At 36.3% G+C, this 22467-nt stretch overlaps 1 protein-coding gene across 11 annotated transcripts in view; it reads left to right on the plus strand.

Annotated features, from left to right (window-relative positions):
- PLCB4 (phospholipase C beta 4) overlaps positions 1-22123 on the plus strand; it is a 402352-nt gene extending 380229 nt beyond the window's left edge. For 8 of the 11 annotated variants that reach the window (XM_081033465.1, XM_081033468.1, XM_081033467.1 and 5 more), the window contains 6 exons: positions 186-361; positions 10301-10402; positions 14124-14181; positions 14590-14676; positions 17639-17675; positions 19812-22123. In XM_081033465.1, the coding sequence (XP_080889591.1) occupies positions 186-361; positions 10301-10402; positions 14124-14181; positions 14590-14676; positions 17639-17675; positions 19812-19900 (549 nt within the window). In that variant the 3' untranslated portion in view covers positions 19901-22123. The remainder of the gene's footprint in view (positions 1-185; positions 362-10300; positions 10403-14123; positions 14182-14589; positions 14677-17638; positions 17676-19811) is intronic. The other 3 variants (XM_081033471.1, XM_081033470.1, XM_081033469.1) reach the window with 1 other exon arrangement.
- Positions 22124-22467: the final 344 nt, after the last annotated feature.

Below are 22467 nucleotides of genomic sequence, written 5' to 3' on the forward strand. Positions count from 1 at the left end.
TTTTAATAAGCTATGACTTCCCAATTCCCATTGATTAGTACATATTTTTTGCAGGTCATAGGTGTCTACTTATCCACTAAGTAAATGGGTGGGAGGGATCTAAAATACAGGAATAATATTATGCTTGTAGTTCATACCTGAAATATAAGAATTCCAAGTGGCACCATCCCCTTTTTCCTACATAGGTCAAAGAGATTGTGGCACAGCATACAAAGGAATGGTCAGAAATGATCAACACCCACAGTGCTGAGGAGCAAGAAATCCGGGATCTGCACCTTAGCCAGCAGTGTGAGCTGCTGAAAAAGCTCCTGATCAATGCCCACGAACAGCAAACCCAGCAGCTGAAATTGTCCCACGACAGGTAGGAGAGTTAGCCATCTACAAGATGAAATCCTAATTTTTTAAAATCACTAATTTTGCATGTGTCTATGAGTGAAATCAACTTGAGACGTTATAGAGAGCTTTTATGTATATCATATCATATGTTGGTGTGAGCGAGGTGAACTATAAGAAATGGATTCTGCCATCAAAGTGCTTACAGGTGTCGTCAAGATATGAACACTCACATGAAAACTTAAGTTAAATTACAAGTAGCATATGAGACATATGGAAAAGTGTCAGGACAAAGGTTAGAGCTACAACTGGCCTGTGAAAAATGTCCTGGAGTCTCTTAGGAAAAGAAAAGACAGGAGATAAAGACCAACCTTTTCTCTGGGCAAAAGAGCATTTCTGTCAATTGTATATTTTTATTACAGCTTTGTGCAGCTTGCTTGCTTCTCCCTCAGAGCCTATTATATGCCATAGTTATGGTCTATTGATACACACAAAGAGTAGAAAATAGAAGCATTATATAAATAAATCAAACAAAAACTTTTAAAATGCTAAAATGCATAAATTATCTAGTTGCATTCCCAAGTTCCCAATCTTATTTTGGAGAGATAGATACAGCCATTAGAGCGTGAAATGTTTTTTGCCACAGTTTCCAGTTCTCTTTCAAGGAAACTAAATAAGGTGTACCATGCTACATTTCCTGTAGCATAATGTTCTATACCCTATCCATTTTAAAGTATGGTTGACCCTTAAACAACACAGGTTTGAACTGCACACGTCCACTTATATATGGATTTTTTTCAATAATACATACAGTACTGTAACTGTATTTTCTCTTATGATTTTCTCAACATTTTCTTTCTTCTAGCTTACTTTATTGTAAAGATACAGTATACAATACACATAACATGCAAACTATGTGTTAACTGACTATTTATTTTATGAGTAAGGCTTCCAGTCAGTAGCAGGCTATTAGTAGTTAAGTTTCAGGGAAGTCAAAAGTTATACACAGATTTTCAACTACACAGGGGGTCGGTACCTTAATTTTCATGTTGTGCAGTGTCAACTGTATTCTATTTTGTTGTATGGGATTAGAAGTTGTCTTTTTTACTTGGTTTGCTCAAGATGGCAGAGTAGGTAAAGGGTGTGCTTACCTCCTCCTGTGACCACATTAAAATTACAACTAAATTATAGAACAGTCAACCTGGAGAACCATCTGAAGATGAGTTGAACAGAAGTCCTATAATTAAAAATATAAAGAAGAAGCCATGTTAAGATTTGGGGGTCCAGCTACCATTGTCCCTGTATTGAGACCTTCTCTCATGCCAAATCTGAATCTGCTTTGGCCTGGTGAGCTCTGCTGGCTCCACCCTGGTGGTTTCCCTGGGAGCCCCACCCAACTCGTTCACTGCCAGAGGCACTTTCAACAGTGTGCACCCAACCCCATCCTGTGCTGCAGTCTTTCTTGGACAACTCTCAGTTGGCAGCTGGCCTCGGTGTCCTCTGAGTCTTTTGCTAAATAGCCCCAAGCTTAGCACTGGTGCCAAACCTGATCAGCATTAACCTGGTGAAAACCACTTGCCCCACTATGGTGACTTCCTGAGACCCTGCCTCCCCTAAATTTTACACTGCAGGAGCCTCTTTCTGTAGCTGAACCTTATGGGCAACGGGCATGTGGCAACAGGCCTCAGAGTATGCTGGACCTCTTGCTGATTTTCCCCAGCCAAGTACTGGTGCCAGCCTGCATAGGCTCACAGTGTGGCCCCTCCCACACATCTCCAAATCCAGCACAGACAGCAACCAACTTTGGATTGCTTCATAGCTCCTACCAGGTAGGCGCAGGCTGGTCACAGGCAGTGGCTGACTTTGGTCTGCACAGGAGCCCTTCCCAATAGGTCCCAGAACCAACACACCTGGAGGCCAACTTCAAACCACAACAGAGCACCACTCACCCAATTAGCCCCACAAGCGGCACACGCAAAGGGTGGTCTTGGCAGGCATTAGAGCCCACTGGGGTGAATCCCACTCTTTGGGGTCAGACCCCGCACAGCATTTCCTATGCTGTGGGCATGGCCAGTCCTTACAGCCAGTAAGCCTTAGAGTCAAGTCCACCCACTGAGGTGCCAACAGCAATCAAGGCTCAACTACAGTTGTACACACACAGGAGTACACACACAGCCCACACAAGGGACATTCCTGGAGCACTCGGCTTAGATGATCAAGGAGACTGTGCCACTGAGCCCTATAGGGCATCTACTACATAAGCCCACCAGGCCAAAACTAAGAGATGTACCAATTCTACCTAATATGTAGAAACAACCTAGAGAGGCAGCCAACATCAGGAGACAAAGAAACATGTCCAAAATGAAAAACAGGAGAAAATTCCAGAACAAAACATAAACAAAATGGAGGCAAGCAATCTACTAGATACAGATTCAAAACAATGGTTATAAGGATGCTCAAGGAACTTAGTGAGAACTTCAACAGCGAGATAGTAAGCATAAAAAAGGACATAAAAAAGAACCAGTCAGAAATGAAGAATACAATAACTGAAATGAAGAATACACTAGAAAGAATCAATAGCAGATTAGATGGAGCACAGGATTTAATCAGTGATTTGGAAAATAAGGTGGCAGAAAACACCCAATCAGAACAGCAAAAAGAAAAAACAATAATAAAAATCAAGATAATTTAAGGGGCCCCTGGGACAACATCAAGTGTAACAACATTCATATGGTAGGGGTGCCAGAAGGAGAGAGAGCAAGGGATTGAGAACCTATTTGAAGAAATAATGACAAAAAAAAACTTCCCTAACTTGGCAAAGGAAATAGACATACAATCTCAGGAATTGCAAAGTTCCAAATAACATGGACCCAAAGAAGCCCACACCAATGCACATCACAAATTAAAATGCCAAAGGTTAAAGACAAAAAGAATCTAAAAAGCAGCAAGAGAAAAGCAGTTAGTTACCTACAAGGGAGCTCCCATTAGAATGTCAGCTGATTTCTCAACAGAAACTTTGCATGCCAAAGAGACTGGCAAGAAATATTCAAAGTGATGAAAAGTAAGAACCTACACCCAAGACTATTCTGCCCAGCAAGGCTATCTTCTAAAATGAAGGAGAGATGAAGAGATTCCCAGACAAGAAGAAGGTAAAGGAGTTGATCACCATCAAACCCATATTACAAGAAATGTTAAAGGGACTTCTTTAAAAAGAAGGAAGGAGAAAATAAACATAAATATGAATAATAAAATGGCATAACTACATACCTGTCAATAATCACTTTAAATGTAAATAGATTAGATGCTCCAATCCAAAGACATAGGGATAACTGAATAGATAAGAAAATAAGACCTATACATGTGCTATCTACATGTATGAGATCCATTTCAGATCAAAAGACACACAGAGACTGAAAGTAAAGGTATAGAAAAAGATATTTCATGCAAATGGAAACAAACAAAAAAGCTGGCATAGCGATACATAACATCAGAAAACATAAGCTTTAAAACAAAAGCTATAATAAGAGACAAAGAACTTTTCATAATGATAAAAGGATCAATCCAACAAGAAGATATAATCCCTATAAACATGCATGGACCTAGCATAGACACACCTAAATATATAAAGCAGATATTGACAGACATAAAGGAAGAGATTGACAATAATACAGTCATAGTATGTGACTTTAACACCCCACTGACATCAATGGATAGATCTCCCAAAATCAACAAGGAAACAGTGGCTTTAAATAATACAGTAGACTAGATTTAGTTGATACTTGTAGAATGTGTCACCACCCCATAGCAGTATAATGTACATTCTTTTCAAGTACACATGGAACATTTTCTAAGATAGACCACGTTAGGCCACAAAGCAAGTCTCAATAAATTTAAGAAGATTGAAATCATATCAAGTGTCTCTGACCACAATGGTATGAAACTAGAAATCAGTTACAAGAAGAAAACTGAAAAACTGAAATTATGGAGGCTGAATAATATGCTACTAAACAATGAATTGCTTAACAATGAGATCAAGAAAGATATCAGAAGATACCTTGAGACAAACAAAAATGAAAACACAATGACGCCAAATCTGTGAGGTGTGATCAAAAATTACGGTGAATATTTAAATTAAAAAATGATTACAATAAAAGATACATTGCCATTAATCCTCCTCAAACTATTCCCCCTCACTTCAAACACATTTATTCCACCATTCTTGCCACTTTCTGAATAAGTTCTGGAAGTCCTCTTTCTTGAGTGTCTTTAGTTATGCTGTTGAGGCTGCCTCAATGTCCTGAATTGATTCAAAACATTTACCTTTCATGGTTATTTTGACTTTAGGGAACAGTCAGAAGTCACACAGTGCCAGATCCAGTGAATAAGGTGGATGAGGACACACTGTAGTGTTTTTATTTGACAGAAATTGCCATATACCAGAAGTGATGTGTGACACAGAACTCTGTCATGGTGGAGGGTGATTACGGAACACTTTAAAACGCACCTTTTCTGAACTGTAGCTCACACCCGACTGATTGCACCCAATAAATTGAAACTTGTCACAATTTATTGTTACAAGGTTTTATGTTACTAAGGTTTTATGTGCTGCTTCCCATATTGGAGACCCCTGCCTTTCTGTTGGATGGCACTTAGCAGATTTTTTTTTTTATCACACTTCGTATGTGACACACTGAAAGCGATCATAAGAAGGAAATTCATAGCAATACAGGCCTACCTCAAGAAATAAGAAAAATTTCAAACAATCCAACTTTCCACTTGAAGGAACTAGAAAAAGAACAATAAACAAAACCCAGAGTAGAAGAGAGGAAATAGTAAAGAGCAGAGTGGAAATAATTAAAATATTGTCTAAAAAAAAACCAAAAAAAACCCAAGAGCTGGTTCTTTGAAAAGATAAACAAAACTGATAAACCGTTAGCCAGACTTATCAATAAAAAAAAGAGAGAGAACCCAAATAAATAGATTCAAAAATGAAGAGGAGAAGTGACCACTGACACCACAGAAATACAAAAAAATTTTAAGAAAATACTACAAACTATTATATGCCAATAAATTAGACAATCTGGAAGAAATGGACAAATTCCCAGAAACATAGAATCTTCCAATACTGAATCAGAAAGAAACAGAAAATCTGAACCAACCAATTTCTACTAATGAAATCAAATCAGTAATCAAACCCCCAAAAGCAAAAGTCCTGGACTAGAAAATCAGTCCTGGACAGGTGAATTTTACCAGTCAAGGAAGAATGAACACCTATCCTTCTCAAACTATTCCAAAAATTTCAAGAGGAGGGGAGGATCCCAGGCTCATCTCATGAGGCTAGCATTATGCTGATTCTAAAACCAAACAAAGAAAATTATAGGCTAATATCCCTGATAAATATAGATGCAAAAATCCTCAACAAAATATTAGCAAACCAAATTCAGCAATACGTTAGAAAGATGATATACCATGATCAAGTGGGATTTATTCCTGGGGTGCAAGTTTGGTTCAATATCTACAAATCAATTAACGGGATATACCACACAAACAAAATAAATTATAAAAATCATATCAATACTTGCAGAGAAAACGTTTGACAAAATCAAGCATCCATTTATGATAAAAACTCTCAGCAAAGTAGGAATAGGGTGAACATACTTCAATATCATGAAGGCCATATATGACAAATCCATAGCTAACGTCATACTCAACGTTGAAAAGCTAAAAGCATTATCCTTAAGATCATGAGCAAGACAAGGACATCTACTGTCACCACTTTTAGTCAACATAGTATTGGAAGTCCTAACCACAGCAATCAGACAAGAAAAAGAAATAAAAGGCATCCAAATTGTAAAGGAAGAAGTAAAACTGTCATTATTTGCAGATGACATGATACTATATAGAGAGAAGCCTTAAAGATTCCACAAAAAAATTATTAGACCTGATAAATGAATTTAGTAAAGTAATAGGATATAAAATTAATATTCAGAAACCATTTGCATTCGTATACACCAATAACAAACTACCTGAAAGAAAACTTAAGAAAACAATTCCATTTACAATTGTATCAAAAAAAAATAAAACACCTAGGAATAAATTTAACCAAGAAGGTAAAAGACCTGTACTCAGAAAATTGTAAGTCATTGAAAATAATACAAATAAATGGAAGCATATACGATTTTAATGAATAGGAAGAATTAACATAGTTAAAATGTCCTTACTACCCAAAGCAATATATAGATTCAGTGCAATTCCTATCAAAATACCAATGGCATTTTTCACAGAACGAGAACAAATGATTCTAAAATTTACATAGAACTACAAAAGACCCTGAATAGCCACAACAATCTTGAGTTAGAAGAACAACATTGGAAGCATCACACTATCTGATATCAAACTACAAGGCTGTAGTAATCAGAATGGCATGGTACTGGCAAAAAAAGAAAAAAAAGACACATGGACCAATGGAACAAAACAGGGATCCCAGAAATAAACCCACCCTATACTGTCAATGTATCTATGACAAAGGAAGCAAAAATATACAATGGGGTAACGACAGCCTATTCAATAAATGGTGTTGGGAAAACCTGGACAAATACAGGCCAAAAAAAAAACGAGACCACCTGCTTACACCATATATAAGAATAAACTCAGAATGGATTAAAGACTTAAATGTAAGACCCAAAACTGCAAAACTCCTAAAAGAAAACAGGCAGTAAACTCTAGGATATTGCTCTTAGTAATATTTTTTCTGATATAGCTCTTCCAGCAAGAGAAACGAAAGGGAAAAGAAAAATTAAACAAAGGGGACTACGTTAAACTAAAAAATTTTTGCACCGCAAAGAAAACCATCAACACAACAAAAAGACATCCTACTGAATGAGAGAAGATATTCAACAATGATACATCTGATAAGGGTTTAACATCTAAAATTTATAAAGAACTCATACAACTCAACACCAAATAAATGAATAAATAAATAAATAGATAAATAGATAGATAGATAGATAGATAGATAGATAGATAGATAGATAGATAGATAGATAGATAGATAGATAAATAAATAAAACAACCCTATTGAAAAGTGGGCAGAGGACCTCAATAGACACTTCTCCAAAGAGAACACACAGATGGCCAACAGACATGTGAAAAGATGCTCAATGTCACTAATCATCAGAGAAATGCAAGTTAAATCCACAATGAGATGTTACTTCACACCTGTCAGAATGGCTATTATTAATAAATCAACAAGTAAGTGTTGGTGAGAAGTGGAGAAAAGGGAACCCTTGTGCTCTGTTGGTGGGATTGCAAATTGATGCAGCCATTTTGGCAAAATAGTATGGAGGTCCTTCAAAAAATTAAAAATAGAACTATCTCGTGACCCAGCAAGTCCAATTCTGAGTATTTATCAAAGAAATCCAAAACACTAATTCATAAAGATATATGCACCCCTATGTTCATTGCAGCGTTATTTGCAATAGCCAATATATGAAAGCAGCCTACGTGCCCATTGGATAAAGAAGATGGTGGTACATTTATACAATGGAATATGACTTAGCCATAAAAAAGAATGAAACCTTACCGTTTGCAACAACACAGATGGACCTAGAGGGTATTATGCTAAATGAAATAAGTCAGATTAAGAAACACAAATATATGATCTCATTTATATGTGGAATCTAAAGAACATAATAAATGAACAAACAAAACAGCAACAGACTCATAAATACAGAGAACAAACTGATGGTTGCCAAATGGGAGGGTGATTGAAGGGCTGGGTGAAAATGGTGAAGGGATTAGGAAACTCATATTTATAGTTACAAAATAGTCATAGTGATGTAAAGTACAGCATAGGGAATACAGTGAATAGTAGTGTAAAAACTATAATGCCAGGTGGGTATTAGACTAATCTGGGGGATCACTTTGTAAATTATATGAATGTCTAACCACTGAAACTAATATAAAACAATATCAAATGTCAATTGTAATTGAAAAATAAAAATAGTAATTGAAAAATAAAAATAGTAATAAAAAAAGAAGTTAGCTTTTCTTTTTTCCCTTAGAAATGCTCTTGATTTATTACACAGAAAGGTATGTTCATTACTCTGCCATAGAGCATTGCTTCAACACCAGGTTTTAGGGGTCTACTCTTATTTAAAAATACTTCACAGAGTAAGGCACTCTTTTCTAATTTTTTTTATAGTTGAATAAAGAAAAAAATCACCCTCAACAGTAGGCAATATCCAAAAGAAAAAACAAAGTAAACTAATTGTCGCATTACTTAGGAAGTCATTTGAAGAGACCATTACCTAGTTATTAATTTATCTTAAAAAATAAATCTATGGCAGGGGCATTTTTCAAAGCAACAGCAGCATTTAAGCTTTTTCTGAAAGGCTGTGTTCTTTTACACCATTCTAGCTGTTGTCCTTGGTTAAAAAATCTTGCCTTCTTACCACTGATCAGCAAGAATTGGTTGTTGATAAGTGTTTGTTGAATGAATGAATGAATGAATGAATGAACGAATGAATGAATGAAGAAATGGTTAATTTACTAACAAGTTATGGAAAATTTGAGGGCAATTTCCTTGGTCGCAGAAGTTTGTGTATATATTCCTGCCTGTAGCCACAATATCTTAAATTGAAGAACTCTGTTACAGCGTTGTCCATCCCTTTTTTAAAATCCTTTTTTAAATTAAATTGATTAAGATAACATTAGTTAATAATATATAGATAATTCGATATCTGTGTACTCTATTGTGTGCTCCCCACTAGAAATTTAGTTTCCTTCCACTACGCCTGTTACCTCTTTACCCAATTAACCTTCCTCTCACGCCACGTCCCTTCTAGTAACCACCATTCTCTTGTCTGTATCTATGAGTTTGTTTTGTTAGCTTGTTACTTTTTGTTTTACGTTCCACATAGGAGTGAAATCATAGTTTTTGTCCTTTTCTGCCCAACTTACTTCACTTAGCAAAATACTCTCAAGATCCATCCATGTTGTTATAAATGTCAATATTTCATCTTTTTATGGCTGAGTAGTATTCCATTCTCTGTGTGTATACCACATCTTATTTATCCAGTCATCCCTTAATGTACACTTAGCTTGTTTTCCATCCCTTCTGATGGGACCTAAGAAGACTGCTTAGGTAACCTGACTCCTTCGTGACTCATTTCCAGGCAATGCTTTGAGTTCTTCATGTTCCAGAAAAAAATCCTGTGTTAATAATATTGTGTTAATAATATTGTGTTAATAAAAAATCCTGTCTTAATAATAAATGTGTTAATAATATTCATTTTAGTATTTAAAATACAATTTAGAATTGTATGCCCTTAATGTACACATACATTATTTAAAACTATGAGTCTTTGTCATATTTGAAACCATTTAGTTCCCTTCATTTCCATGGACTGTCAGAAAACAGGAAAGTCACTTGTGAAGGTTAGAATATCCTCTCTCTCTCTCTCTCTCTCTCTCTCTCTCTCTCTCTCTCTCTCTCTCTCTCCCTCCCTACCCCCCCAGGCCATCTGATCCCCCCAAAAAAGTGGACAACGCTGGAAAAAGCTTTGTGTTTTATGGACAAACATAATGTCCCCTCTTCCCAATCCATCATTATTACTTCACCACTAGGTGACTCACTGCCCTCAGGGAGAAGCATCCTCACGGACTGGGGCCCCCTCCATTGTTTTCACGGATACAAAACAACTCAATGAGCTCAATATGAAAAAGAAAATCTAATCCTAATGTTACATGTGAAATTTTTTTTTTATGTTTCTATTATAGTTAAATATCCACAACATAAAAATTACTGTTTTAACCATTTTCAGTGTATAGCATTAAGAACATTCACACTGTTATGTAACCATCATCACCATGCATCTCTAGAACTTTTTCGTCTTCTCCAGCTGAATCTTTATACCCATTAAGCACTAACTCCCATCCTCCTCCCTGTTTATTTTTTAATACATAGGGAAAGCAAGGAAATGAGGGCACACCAGGCTAAGATTTCTATGGAAAATAGCAAAGCCATCAGCCAAGATAAATCTATCAAGAATAAAGCAGAACGGGAAAGGTAAGTCTGAAAATGCTGTCTATGGGACTATAGCATCGACCTAAAGATACAAGTTTAACGTTTATGTGTGTATACACACACATACAGACACACACACACACACACTCACATATAAGATAGTGAAACCCTTGTGAGTTTTGGCTAAGAATGCTGCTATTATAACTGCTATTAAGATTTATTATTGCTATAGATTGTTTACTAGTAAAATAAATTTACATTCAGTGTACGTGTGCTCATTCATTTACAAATAAAATCGTATAAAATATGGCAAAATATCCTTCCCACATTCCACTGGTTCACCCTCCTTGCCTCTCACCTGCTCAATGTAAGCCCATTCTGTGTGGGCCGGCTCTGAGTAGCAGCATGTCGGAGGACCATTATCTTCCCTTGATTTGCCTGATGCTTCCTTGACAGCAGGAACCATCTCCCAAGCCCTCACCCTGTTTTTCTGGTTTGTCCTTGTCTTAGGTTTGGTTTTTCTAAAACCAGAGAACAGGGCAGGAATATGGGTGCATGTGGAAGGGATCTACACAGAAGGGGAGTGGGGGAAACAGGAGGGGGTGAGGGCAGGGGCTGAACAAGAATATGGTCTCAGCTAGAGTCCCTCTCCCTCTTCAGCCTGATCCCAAGCTCTAGAGTATAAACTGCACCGTGGATTTGAGTCTTCAAGCTTTTGTACTTGTGTGTTAGGACATCAATACAGCATGCTTCACTTTATTGCACTTCATCGATGTTGTCATTTTTTTACAAATTGAAGGCAAGACCCTCCACCAGCAAAAAGATTATGACTCGCTTTATTGCAGTACTCGCTTCTCGCTTTATTGCGGTCGTTGGAAACCAAACCCTCAATATGGTGGTGTGCCTGTCGTCATGTTACCAAGAGAGGGATTTAACAGCACTTGAATCCTAGTTCTCAAATTACCATAAATTCTGAGTTACTGATAACCTAATAAGCCAAGTTATTTGTTTAATTTTCTAATTTTGACTTATTATACTTATGTATTTTATCTCTACATCTAGATGGTTCTAAAACACCCACAAATGACTGCTTTTTTGAAAAATAATTTCCCTATGCTAAATGGTTATTTTTGTGTGTTATCTGTATATGTGTGTTTATCTGCCTTATCAAACTACTGAGAAGTAAAATTAAAAATTTATAATCAGGGAGCTAAGAAAGACATATTGAAGCTGAAAAACATTTCTGTTCTTGGGTCAAAAAAGCATGTCAACAGAAACTACACAATATTTATAACTGAATGACAGTGCAAGCAGTGTTTATCAATGTGTAGCCAAAGTGCACCGCAAAAGAATCAACAAAATGAAGCCCCCTATGGAATCGGAGATAATATTTGTAAACCATACATCAGATAAGGGGTTAATATACAAGATATATAAGGAACTCATACAACTCAATTGCTAAAAAGTAAAATAATAATCCTATTTAAAAATGGACAGAAAACCCGAATGGACATTTTTCCAAAGAAGACATATAGATGGCGAAAAGGTGCTCAACATCACTATCATCAGGGAAATGCAAATCAAAACCACAATAAGATATCACGTCACATCTGTTAGAATAGCTATTATCAATAAATCAACAAACAAATGTTGGTGAGGATGTGGTGAAAAGGGAACCTTGTGCACCGTTGGTAGGAATGTCAATTGTACAGCCAATCACTATGGAAAACAGTATGGAGGTTCCTCAAAAAATTAAAAATAGGATCACCTTAAGATCCAACAATCCCACTTCTGGGTATATATCAGAAGGAAATGAAATCACTATCTGGAAGGAGATACCTCCACCCTTATGTTCACCACAGCTTTATTCTCAATGACCAAGACACAGAAACAACCTAAGTGTCCACCAGTGGATGAATGGATAAAGGAAGAGTGATATAAATATATAATTTAACCATGTAAAAAAGATGAAAATACTGCCATTTGCAACAACACGGATGGACCTTGAGGGCATTATGCTAAGTGAGATAAGTCAGACTGAGAAAGAAAAATACTCTATGATCTCACTTATATGTGGAATCCAAAAAAATGCCAAACTCATAGAAACAGAGAATGATGGTTGCCAGGACCTAGGGCATGGGGGAATGTTGATTAAAGGGTAAAAACTTGCAGTTAAAAGTTGAGTAAGTTCTGGGGATCTATTATAATTGTATACATTATGGTGACTATAGTTAACAATACTTATTAAATACTTGAAGGTTTCTAAGAGAGTAAATTTTAAATGTTCTCACCACACAAAAAAAAAAGATAGCTAAGGTGATATTTAAACTGAAAATTATAGCCTAGATGTATATATTTTAAAAAGAAATGAAAATTAATAAGCTAAACACTCAAATGTATAAAATAATAAAAACAAAGTGAACCCAAAGATCTCAGATAGGAAGAAATAATAAATACACAAGCAGAAAATATTGAAATAGAAAACAAAAAGCAATAGATAGTATCAGCAAAGAGAAAAACCTTTTATTTGAAAAAATAATAATTAAATCAGTAAACCTCCAGCAAGGCTGATGAAGAAGAAAAGGAGTGAGAAAGCACAGGTTAATAATTAGAATGAAAAGGGGAAAGAACTGCAGATACAATCAATATTTTCAAAAACCAAGACTTCTATAAATAATACCACCGATAAATGTGAAAACTGAGATGGAATGGACAATTGCCTAGAAAAACAGAAATATCAAAAATGACCAGCAAAGAAGGAGAAAACCTGAATAGGCCTATAACTATTACAGAAATTCAGTCAGTTTTAGGTCTATTCAGTCATGAAAAGCACTCCATCTCACCGGTAATCAAAGAAATGCAGGTTAAATAAAGCAGCAGCATGATGTCATTTTACAAAACCAACTGACAAAAAAGTAAATGTCTGATGGTACCAACAGTAGGTGAAGATATGGAGATGGGTAGCACCCAGACACTATGGATGGGAATGCAAATTGGGACAAGTGCTTTAGAGTCAAGATGAAGTTATTCATTCCCTACCAACCTGCAAGTGTAGGTATCTACTCTGGAGAAACTTTTGCCCGGATGCTCTGGAAGATGGGCCCTATACTTCATTCATTTATTTAGTCAATGGCTACTTAGTGTGCCAAGCATTACAGGGCCCTATGCACCAGATTACTGTAACATTGTTTAGAAATAACCGACTTTTCATTAATGGCAAAATGGAAATATTGTAGTCTATTCACAAATGGAAACTATCCATACAGCAGATGAAAATAATGGAAGAGTTTGAAACAGCTGTGTCTCTAAAACATAAGGCTAAGTGATAAGTTCAAGAAACCCAGAATGTTACCATTTAGGTAAAGTTGGAAACCACACAAAACAACATACACTGGCAGCAGCATCACCTGAGAGGTTGTTAGAAATGACAGGTAACAAATTCAGAATAGTGATTATGTATGGAGAGAGAAAAGGGAGAGAAATGGAATCAGGAAGAATACAATGTGCGCTTTGATTATACCTATAACACTTTATTTTCTTTACAAATGTGAGACAAACATGGCGAATCATTAATATTGACTAATCTGAGTGACGGGTATACAGATTTTTAAAAATATTTTTCTCTGTTCATTTTATGTTTCAAAATTAGGAAAAGAAAGTGATAATTTTATCCAGATAATTAAATGAAATGTAACTCTTCTTTAACACTATGTTAATTCCATTTGGTTTCATAACAACTGTTCTTTGTACCTGTTATTTTTAGGCGAGTCAGAGAGTTAAACAGCAGCAACACTAAAAAGTTTCTGGAAGAAAGAAAGAGAGTAAGTATTGTAATTTTCTTGGCGCTCTTCCTTAAAAAAACTATTTTAAAAATAACACATGCTTAGATATCAGACTTCTAGCTAATTTTCTTAGTTTGATTTTTCTGTATATTAAACATTTTAGCTTCCATACTCCCTGAAAGCTAAAGTAATTCTCCCAAAATCTTTAAGATAATTATTTGGTACCATTTTATATAGAAAATCATAAGTACTCTATTATTTTCTAAGATTTTAGCAGGAAAGATCTTCCCAGGAAGAATTATGGGTCTAACCTTTCCCAGTTTTAAGACTTTTTTCTTGTTTTTTATTATTATCTCACTCTCTTAAATTGTATAATTACCACTCATTCCTCAACCATAAATTCTAAGATTACAACCCAAAGTTTATCAGAATTTTTTTTCTTTGCAGCTCGCAATGAAACAGTCCAAAGAAATGGATCAGTTGAAAAAAGTCCAACTTGAACATCTAGAATTCTTAGAGAAGCAGAATGAGCAGGTATTTCACCTAAAAAGTATAAAAAGACATAGGCAGCCAGGCAGCTTTGGAAGGCAAATACTGTGTGGCCTATAATGACCCATCTGCTAAAGCCAGTGACCTGAGTAACAGCGTGGAAAAGTGGCTAGAAAATGTGGTGCCTATTAACTGTAATTTCCTTGTCTCATCCAACAAGAAAGTAGTCTTTTTTGAAGTGGGAAAGGGGTGTGACTGTGGAGAAAAAAGAACCAAAAGTCATCATTTGAATAGATTCTGGGAATTCTAAGAATGACGTTACTGAGAGGAGGAAGAAACAGGCTACAAATTATTTCTCTTTTCATTTAGAATTCTACAGTTTGCAACCTAGAGGCAAGTGATAGTATGTTTAAAAGCAAATGAGAAAACCACCTATTTTCAACCTCAACCTAAAAATGAAGTTATAAAAACTTCTTAGGGCTTACAAGTAGGACCTAAAGGCATGAAGGGCCATAACTGCAAACCACTTGACCTGAGTGGATATACTCTTGGTGCTTTTTTCCAGCAAGGCAAAACATTAAATTGAGAAGTGCACACAAATAAAAAGATTTATCCAAAATCCAATTGTTTAGTTAGGCCATTGGGCATATACCGACACCAAGATAAATGTATGTTTACTTCAAGCATAGTACAGATGGGCTCCATCCCAAATGGGCTGCTGCCCATCAGCCATCACAGTTTCACTTCAATTTGATGGAAATATCTCTAGCATATATAGCAAAATGACCCTCCGTAGCAGTTTAAATTTCAGAATATCTCAGTTCAAATTTCACTCTTCCGGTGTAGCTGGTTTGGAAGTTATTATTTCTAGATAATTTATCTCCATCTAAAAACTATAAAGATGTTTTGGTGAAATATGTACTAGCACTATATTGTTCTTTCCTGTTTCCTCTCATCCATAAAGTAATCCTATTTAAGGTATATTTTTTCAGAGTAAAGTGCTGCTATTGAAGAACACTTAAGTAAGAATTATGCTAAAAAGTACCTTTGAGAAAGTAAAACAAAACCGTAAGATCCTTTCTTTTTGGTATTACAATTGAGTAACAAATAAATCCATCCTCTGGTTTCAGATTCTTTACTTTTTGGTGGACAGGAGGGTTACTCATGAATATACTTCTGAGTTATGTTTCACATTCCCTATTGAGCTAATGCCTCTATTCATGAACAGTCCACAGATCCCCAACAGCGATGATAAATGTTTATTGTCCCATGGGTCCAAGTCATGTGACCAACTCATAGATACGTCACGTTCTGGTACAAATTACCTAGCTTGTGTTTTTTGCTCTTAAAACACTTCTCAGAAAGTGTTCCTTGGGAGTAAGTGGGAATACGAATACGGGTAAAGCCACCATCTCCAAAACATTAGAATCTACTTCATGATTCAGGGCTGGGTGAGGATAAGGAAGGGTGCCTTAGAAGAAGACCCAATGAAGGTAAGGCACAGTTATGTTTCAGTTAACTAAATTAAGAAACTACTTAGAAATTATTATGTTGCTTAGCAACAAATTTGACTAAAGAATGTAAATGTGTTAAAAATAACTCATCACTACAATAGTGTTTTTCAGAGCTAGAGAACACAGTTACCTAGTGTTTTTGGTTTCAAAGCCAAAGTACATAATAAAAAACTCACTTTGAGCTTTTATCTTAATATATGGAGAATTCAAACCACACCAGAGTTCTTACATTAAATATTGGATCAGTGGTAGTTGTATTGATTGGATCGTGTTGGGAGGATAGTGGCTTTTTGTTCCAAAAATACATATAATGCCTTTTAACGTGTCATAAGTATTGTCTACCACCTACAACTGAGTCATGGAAGCTTAGGAGAGCACAGAACATGAGAAGGCCTGAGGTTTGATTAAGATTAAATTAAATTCAATGAAAAGAAATTCAAGATACAGTGACACTTCTGGCAGATGTGGAATTTGGACTTGAATTTCTGTGTTAAGCTTTGCTTTACAAATATGGCCTATTCCATAGCAAATTAAATCCCAGATGTTTTTAGCACATTTTTTTGCTCTCAATTCACAGTTACTCAGTATGTTAAAATACTGTTGTAGGTGCAGTGCAGAAGCTACAGTGACTCTATTTCTTCCCTTGTAATAAAGATCTGGAACCATGTAGGAGAGCTCCCTTTATAATCCAACATTTCATTGGCAGAAGACAGTTTCCTGTCTGCAGATAACCCCAAACTTTTATAATAATCTCCCAAACCACTGTTATACCCCGAGACCTTTCTGTTTCTAAGCCAATAGTAAATTAATTTTAATATTCTCCCATAATATCTCCTTTTAAGTTTTCTTACTGCTTTCCTGTGACCGTGCTTCTCTAAGTTCTCCCAGAAACCCCAACGCAAAGCATGGAATGGGTGTACTTAATTACCTGGACCAGTGTTACGGACACTGGCAGAAAGAACTCACGTTTTAATACACTTTGGTCCTGATTCTGGATCCTAACTCACGTGTCCTTTTTAAGCCACTACTTGGTCAACCAATGATTCATTTAAAACTCCATAGGTCTGTTTAATTTTTCCCGTAGACCTACCAGCCACACAACATCTATCTCACCCATCATGACATGGACCATCTCAAACATTAACAGCTCCATTTCTATCGCACCCAAGTTTTCAGAATTCATTTTGTCATCAACCCTATCATTTAATAAAGAGAGGTGAGGGATCTAAAGGGAGGGTTCTCCATTCACTGGCTCAGAAGAGAGGCACCGTCTGGGCTAATAGGCATCGGTTGTTTGTTTTGTTCTTTTTTTCTGTTGAGATCAACTCGGGGGAAATGTGTCACTGATGGTTGTATACATATTTTATTCTTAGCTTTTTGCTTTTCCGTATATGGTTTTTGCATTCATTTCGCAAATTCACTTCAGTATTCATTTATTTTCTTTGTTTTGTATGTATGACTCAATTTTGACATTACTATTTTTGTACAAACAGCTTTTGAAATCCTGTCATGCAGTGTCCCAAACTCAAGGTAGGACTGAAACTCTGATAAGCAAGACATTGCTTTCCTTCTCAACTATGTCAGTTTTCTCGGGGTAGTCTCCATTTATAATTCAGATCTGGTCATAACTAATATCTCCAAGGTTTGGATTTAAAAGCTTGATTATTTCATACTTGGATTTCTGATGTAATGTTCAAACCCAAATGCCCAAAATCTTGAGACAATTATTTCTGATGGAGTGTTACCAGCATTTCCAATTACAGACCTGGGAGACACAAGTCATGCTGCTGAGGGCATACCCAGGCATCAAAAACAGATATACCGGTGTCATTTGGACCGATCACAGCTAAGACTGGGTCGCAGAGTCAAATCTTTCACAAACACTGATATGACTGCAATTTATTTGTAAAGCACCCACTGAAAGTTCATTGGTGGTTTTGAATGACAGAGTTATGGTCTGTATACAGGAACATTATACAATGTCATTATACAGTGACTCTTGTCATGCTTTCTACTAGATCCAGTCTGCCAAGCACCTTAGTCATTCCTAATAAATAAGGTGACTATTTTATTGTCCCAAGCAGGACAGTTTTGAGAGTGAAAGCGGGTGCTGTTCATAATAGCCATCAACTAGAACTGTTCCTGGCAAATGGGGTTCAGTGGTCACCCTGCTCATAGGAGAACTTTGCTTTTGGAATCATTTTTAGTGTCATACGATGCTTCCTTCTAAACTGTGTTCAATATTGCCTTTAAACGTTAAAAGGGGAGAAGCATAGAGATGCCTTTATTACTATTCAATGAACATAAAAAATGTTTAATTTCCAGTGCTAATAATGTTTCACTGTCATCTTTTATGAATACTCTTTGTGTCATAGTTTCATGTTTGTATATTTTTCTCCATTTCTTCATTTCCCTATTAGAGTATTATTATACTTCAGGCATAAAAAAATATTTGGGAAGGAACCATCCATCCCAAATGTGAACAGAAAGAAATAATTCTTCGGTGTTATTATATCCATCCTGACCAAAATGAAATTTAAAGCCACCATATAAAAATAATAAGAAAATCACTGTATGGTCCATGGATTAAACTAATTTTGTAGCAGGACTTTGGGACATTTAGATGCTCTTAGTACGATCTATAGCATTGACCAAACCCTCCTACTGAGCTTCTGTTTCTGGAATATCTAAGTAAGACATGAAGAATAACGTCAAGCACCTCAGTGTCCTCCTCTGAGTTATACCTAATATCCATGTTTCCATTCTTAAAAGTCCTTTATTTCAAAGTCCTTTATTTTCACTAAAAGAAGAGAGGGGTACTTTATTGTTCCTCCAAAAGACATGCATTGGGTTGGGAAGGAGCAGCCAGTGGAAAGTAAAAGCTGAAATGAACCAATTAGTTTTCCTTATATTGCAAAGCAATTATTTGACACCAGAACCTGCACCCCATCTGACTCCTTTCCACCTCCTAAACCAGCTGGTTGTCTTAGAAATAGTCTTAATTCATGAGATTGAGCTCACCATGAATTACCCCAGAGAAATGAGCGCCCTAAGGATAGTTTTTGGACGATAGAATTCCAGGAACCCTACATATTCTTGGAACGTACTATTTGCAGGATACTCCAGCGAAAGCAATGTGATATCCTCCTACCTAAAGGTCTCCATGAGGCAGATTCTGAAGAAACTACTTTTGATGAAATTTCAGGCTATTTGGTGAATAAATTGTACATAAGCAAAACTTACTCTGAAAGTGATCAAATAATTGACACACAGTTAAGGCAATATGTCAATCTTTAGAAAGTAATTCACACAAACATTTTAATGTGACATGCTCTAAATATGAAGTGACTGGTTCAGCCTCTTTTCAAATAGTTTTCCTGACACTGTGTAGACCAGTCCTTTCCCAACTCTAACGTGCATTAAAAATACTTCCTTAGTATCTTATTAAAAGGTGGATTCTGACTCAGTAGGTCTGGGGTGGAGTGCGAGATTCTGCCTTTCTCACAAGGTCTCAGGTGACACTGATGCTACTGGTCCATGGACCACTCTTTGAGCAGCAAGGACATAGTGACAGCATCAGATTTACACAGGAGAAGAGAGGCCAGGTATGCTACATGCCTTCAGGAGAGGATTGCAACATGTAAGCCCATGTGTCTGATGTTACAGGCGAAGGAGATGCAGCAGATGGTGAAATTGGAAGCCGAGATGGACCGCAGACCAGCAACAGTAGTATGAAACTCCAAAACTCAAACTGAAGCAGCAAAACCACACGGCGTCACAAGTTCTCTCCCAAACTTCTGAACACAAAGTCCATGGAAGAAAATCGTTGTCTTTTCTGTTTCCTTTGTGTATAGACAAGATGTTACCCAAAACCAGACTTCCATACTTCTAATTCACATTTTGAATATTGAATTTCCTTGGCCAACCCAAAGTAGCTACAAATCCACAAAAATGATCATTCCAATAAGGCAGAGTTTAACCATGGATAACGCAACTTAAACATGTTTGCTATAAAATACCATCACAAGTAAATGAGCCTGGTGTTAATAACTCTGCTTTGTGATGCATTAGGACATGTTTGAGCTGCAGCAAAAATAGTGCATTAGCAATTTAATAGCAAGTGCATGCACTAGAAAAAAAAAAAGCTCTGTCAATAAATTCATCAGCAAAAGTGAGGATTGGCAAGACAAATAATTCTGTGGAACTTTTCTACATCTAAGTTACCTCATTATTAAGTGCCATGTCTCTACCATGCCATAAGAAGCTTATTTTCTGTAAAAGTTGTGGAAATTATTAGAAAAATAGAACAGTATACCCGTGCCAAAACTCATCAGTGCTCAAAGGAGAACTCTGTTAGGTACATCTAAGGAAGTTTACATCTGACATTGCTTTCTAGGAATTGCTTCGGCCGATTCCAGATGCTATAATTCACTATTACACCTTCAAGATTGTGAAGTGGTTATTGGCAAACGTTTGTAAATGTGACCATGTATAAAGTATTTATACTCCTAATTCACACTGTTGTAGAGCAAAATCATCTAAGTATTGCCACATGACAAGATTAGTAAACAAGAATACTAGAACTATGTTTGCATGATACACAAGCACCAATTAGGACTAATCCGTACAGACACAGTTAACCTAATGCCAAATCAATACTGGTGGAATAAATGTATGGCACAGACTATAATTTGACTATCAAGACTTTTAGCATACCGAAAAAGTCTATATATATGTGTATATGAATTACGTGGGCATTCTTGATACTTCAACTTCTAGTTTCAGAAAAAAGTACATAACTAATTTAATTTTACACAAAAATATTTATGCAGATTTTCAGAATTTCATATCAGGAAATAACCTTTTTATGTCTGTTAAATATCAAAACAATTTGCTACAGTGTTAATCTGCATGGTCTTTAAGCCTGCTGTGGTGGTGTTACAGACAGTGCATGAAAAGGTATTCCGCTGGGAATTGAGCCAGGCCACCAAAGCTGAGAGGAGCGCATGGAAAGCTGGTAGCCTAGAACTAATCAGATTACTGATTTTTAGACAAAATACCAACTGACATTGTTGTATATGCTTGTACAAATTGATTCTGTGTGTTCCTCTGAATAAAGCAGAGAAAATTATGTTACCATCAATAATGAAATTAAACTTCCAACTTCTCTAATAAAAATTTAAAACATGTAACACCTGTCAGCATATTTGCTCCCAAGGATGCTTTTCAGCAAAGTTTTGCCTTTTTCATAAATGGTAGAGATCATTCCTTTACTACTTTCAAAAGAGGCTTATTCATTAAATGTTGGAAAGGCTGTGGAGAAAAAGGAACACTCATACACTGCAGGTGGGAATGTAAACTGATGTAGCCGTTATGGAAAACAGTATGGAGGTTCCTCAAAAAATTAAGAATAGAATTGCCATACGACCCAACAATCTCTCTTCTGGGTATCTACCCCAAAAATCTGAAAACATTTATCTGTAAGGATACGTGTACCCCTATGTTCACTGCAGTATTATTGATGGTGGCCAAGACATGGAAACCACCAAAATGTCTTTCAATACATGATTGGATAAATAAGATGTGGTACATATACGCAATGGAATATGACTCAGCCATAAGAAAAGATGAAGTGCTGCCATTTGTGACAACATGGATGGGTCTTGAGATTACCATGCTAAGCGAAATAAGTCAGACAGAAAAAGTCAAGAACCATATGTCTTCACTCGTGGGATATAAATCTGAAAGTGACAAACAAAAAAACAAACTCATAGACACTGACAACAGTGTAGTGGTTACCAGAGGGTAAAGGGGGAGAAGGGTGGTAGATGGGAGAAAAGGAGGTCAAAAATTTGATGATGGAAGGAGAACTGACTGGGTGGTGATGAACACACAATGCAATATATAGGTGATGTATTATAGAAATGTACATTTGAAACCTATATAATTTATTAACCAATATCACCCCCAATAAATTTAATAAAAAAAGCTTATTCGCACCCTCAATATATTTCCCCAAAAAATGATACAAAACAGACTGATTCTAGTTGACTCCCAAATGTAAAGTACTTGTTTTTCTTTTTCTCATATTTATAATTTGAACTGACTTTTGTGAAATTTCACTGGTCCCAAATTTTCTTATCTGCAAGACAATGGAAATAGACTACATGTCTTTGTGCACTAGGCTCCCAAGAAAAATTACGGCTATTAAACTAGCACCACATTGCCAATCTTCAAAAATTGCGCATGGCTCCTTCTCATCAAATCCAGTGGCTTCTTCCCAGAGATCAGTGAGCTTACCGTTCTGTGTAGCATCTGACTG

The sequence above is a fragment of the Rhinolophus hipposideros genome (genome assembly GCF_964194185.1).
Source record: "Rhinolophus hipposideros genome assembly, chromosome: 22".
NCBI classification, from domain to species: Eukaryota; Metazoa; Chordata; class Mammalia; order Chiroptera; family Rhinolophidae; genus Rhinolophus; species Rhinolophus hipposideros.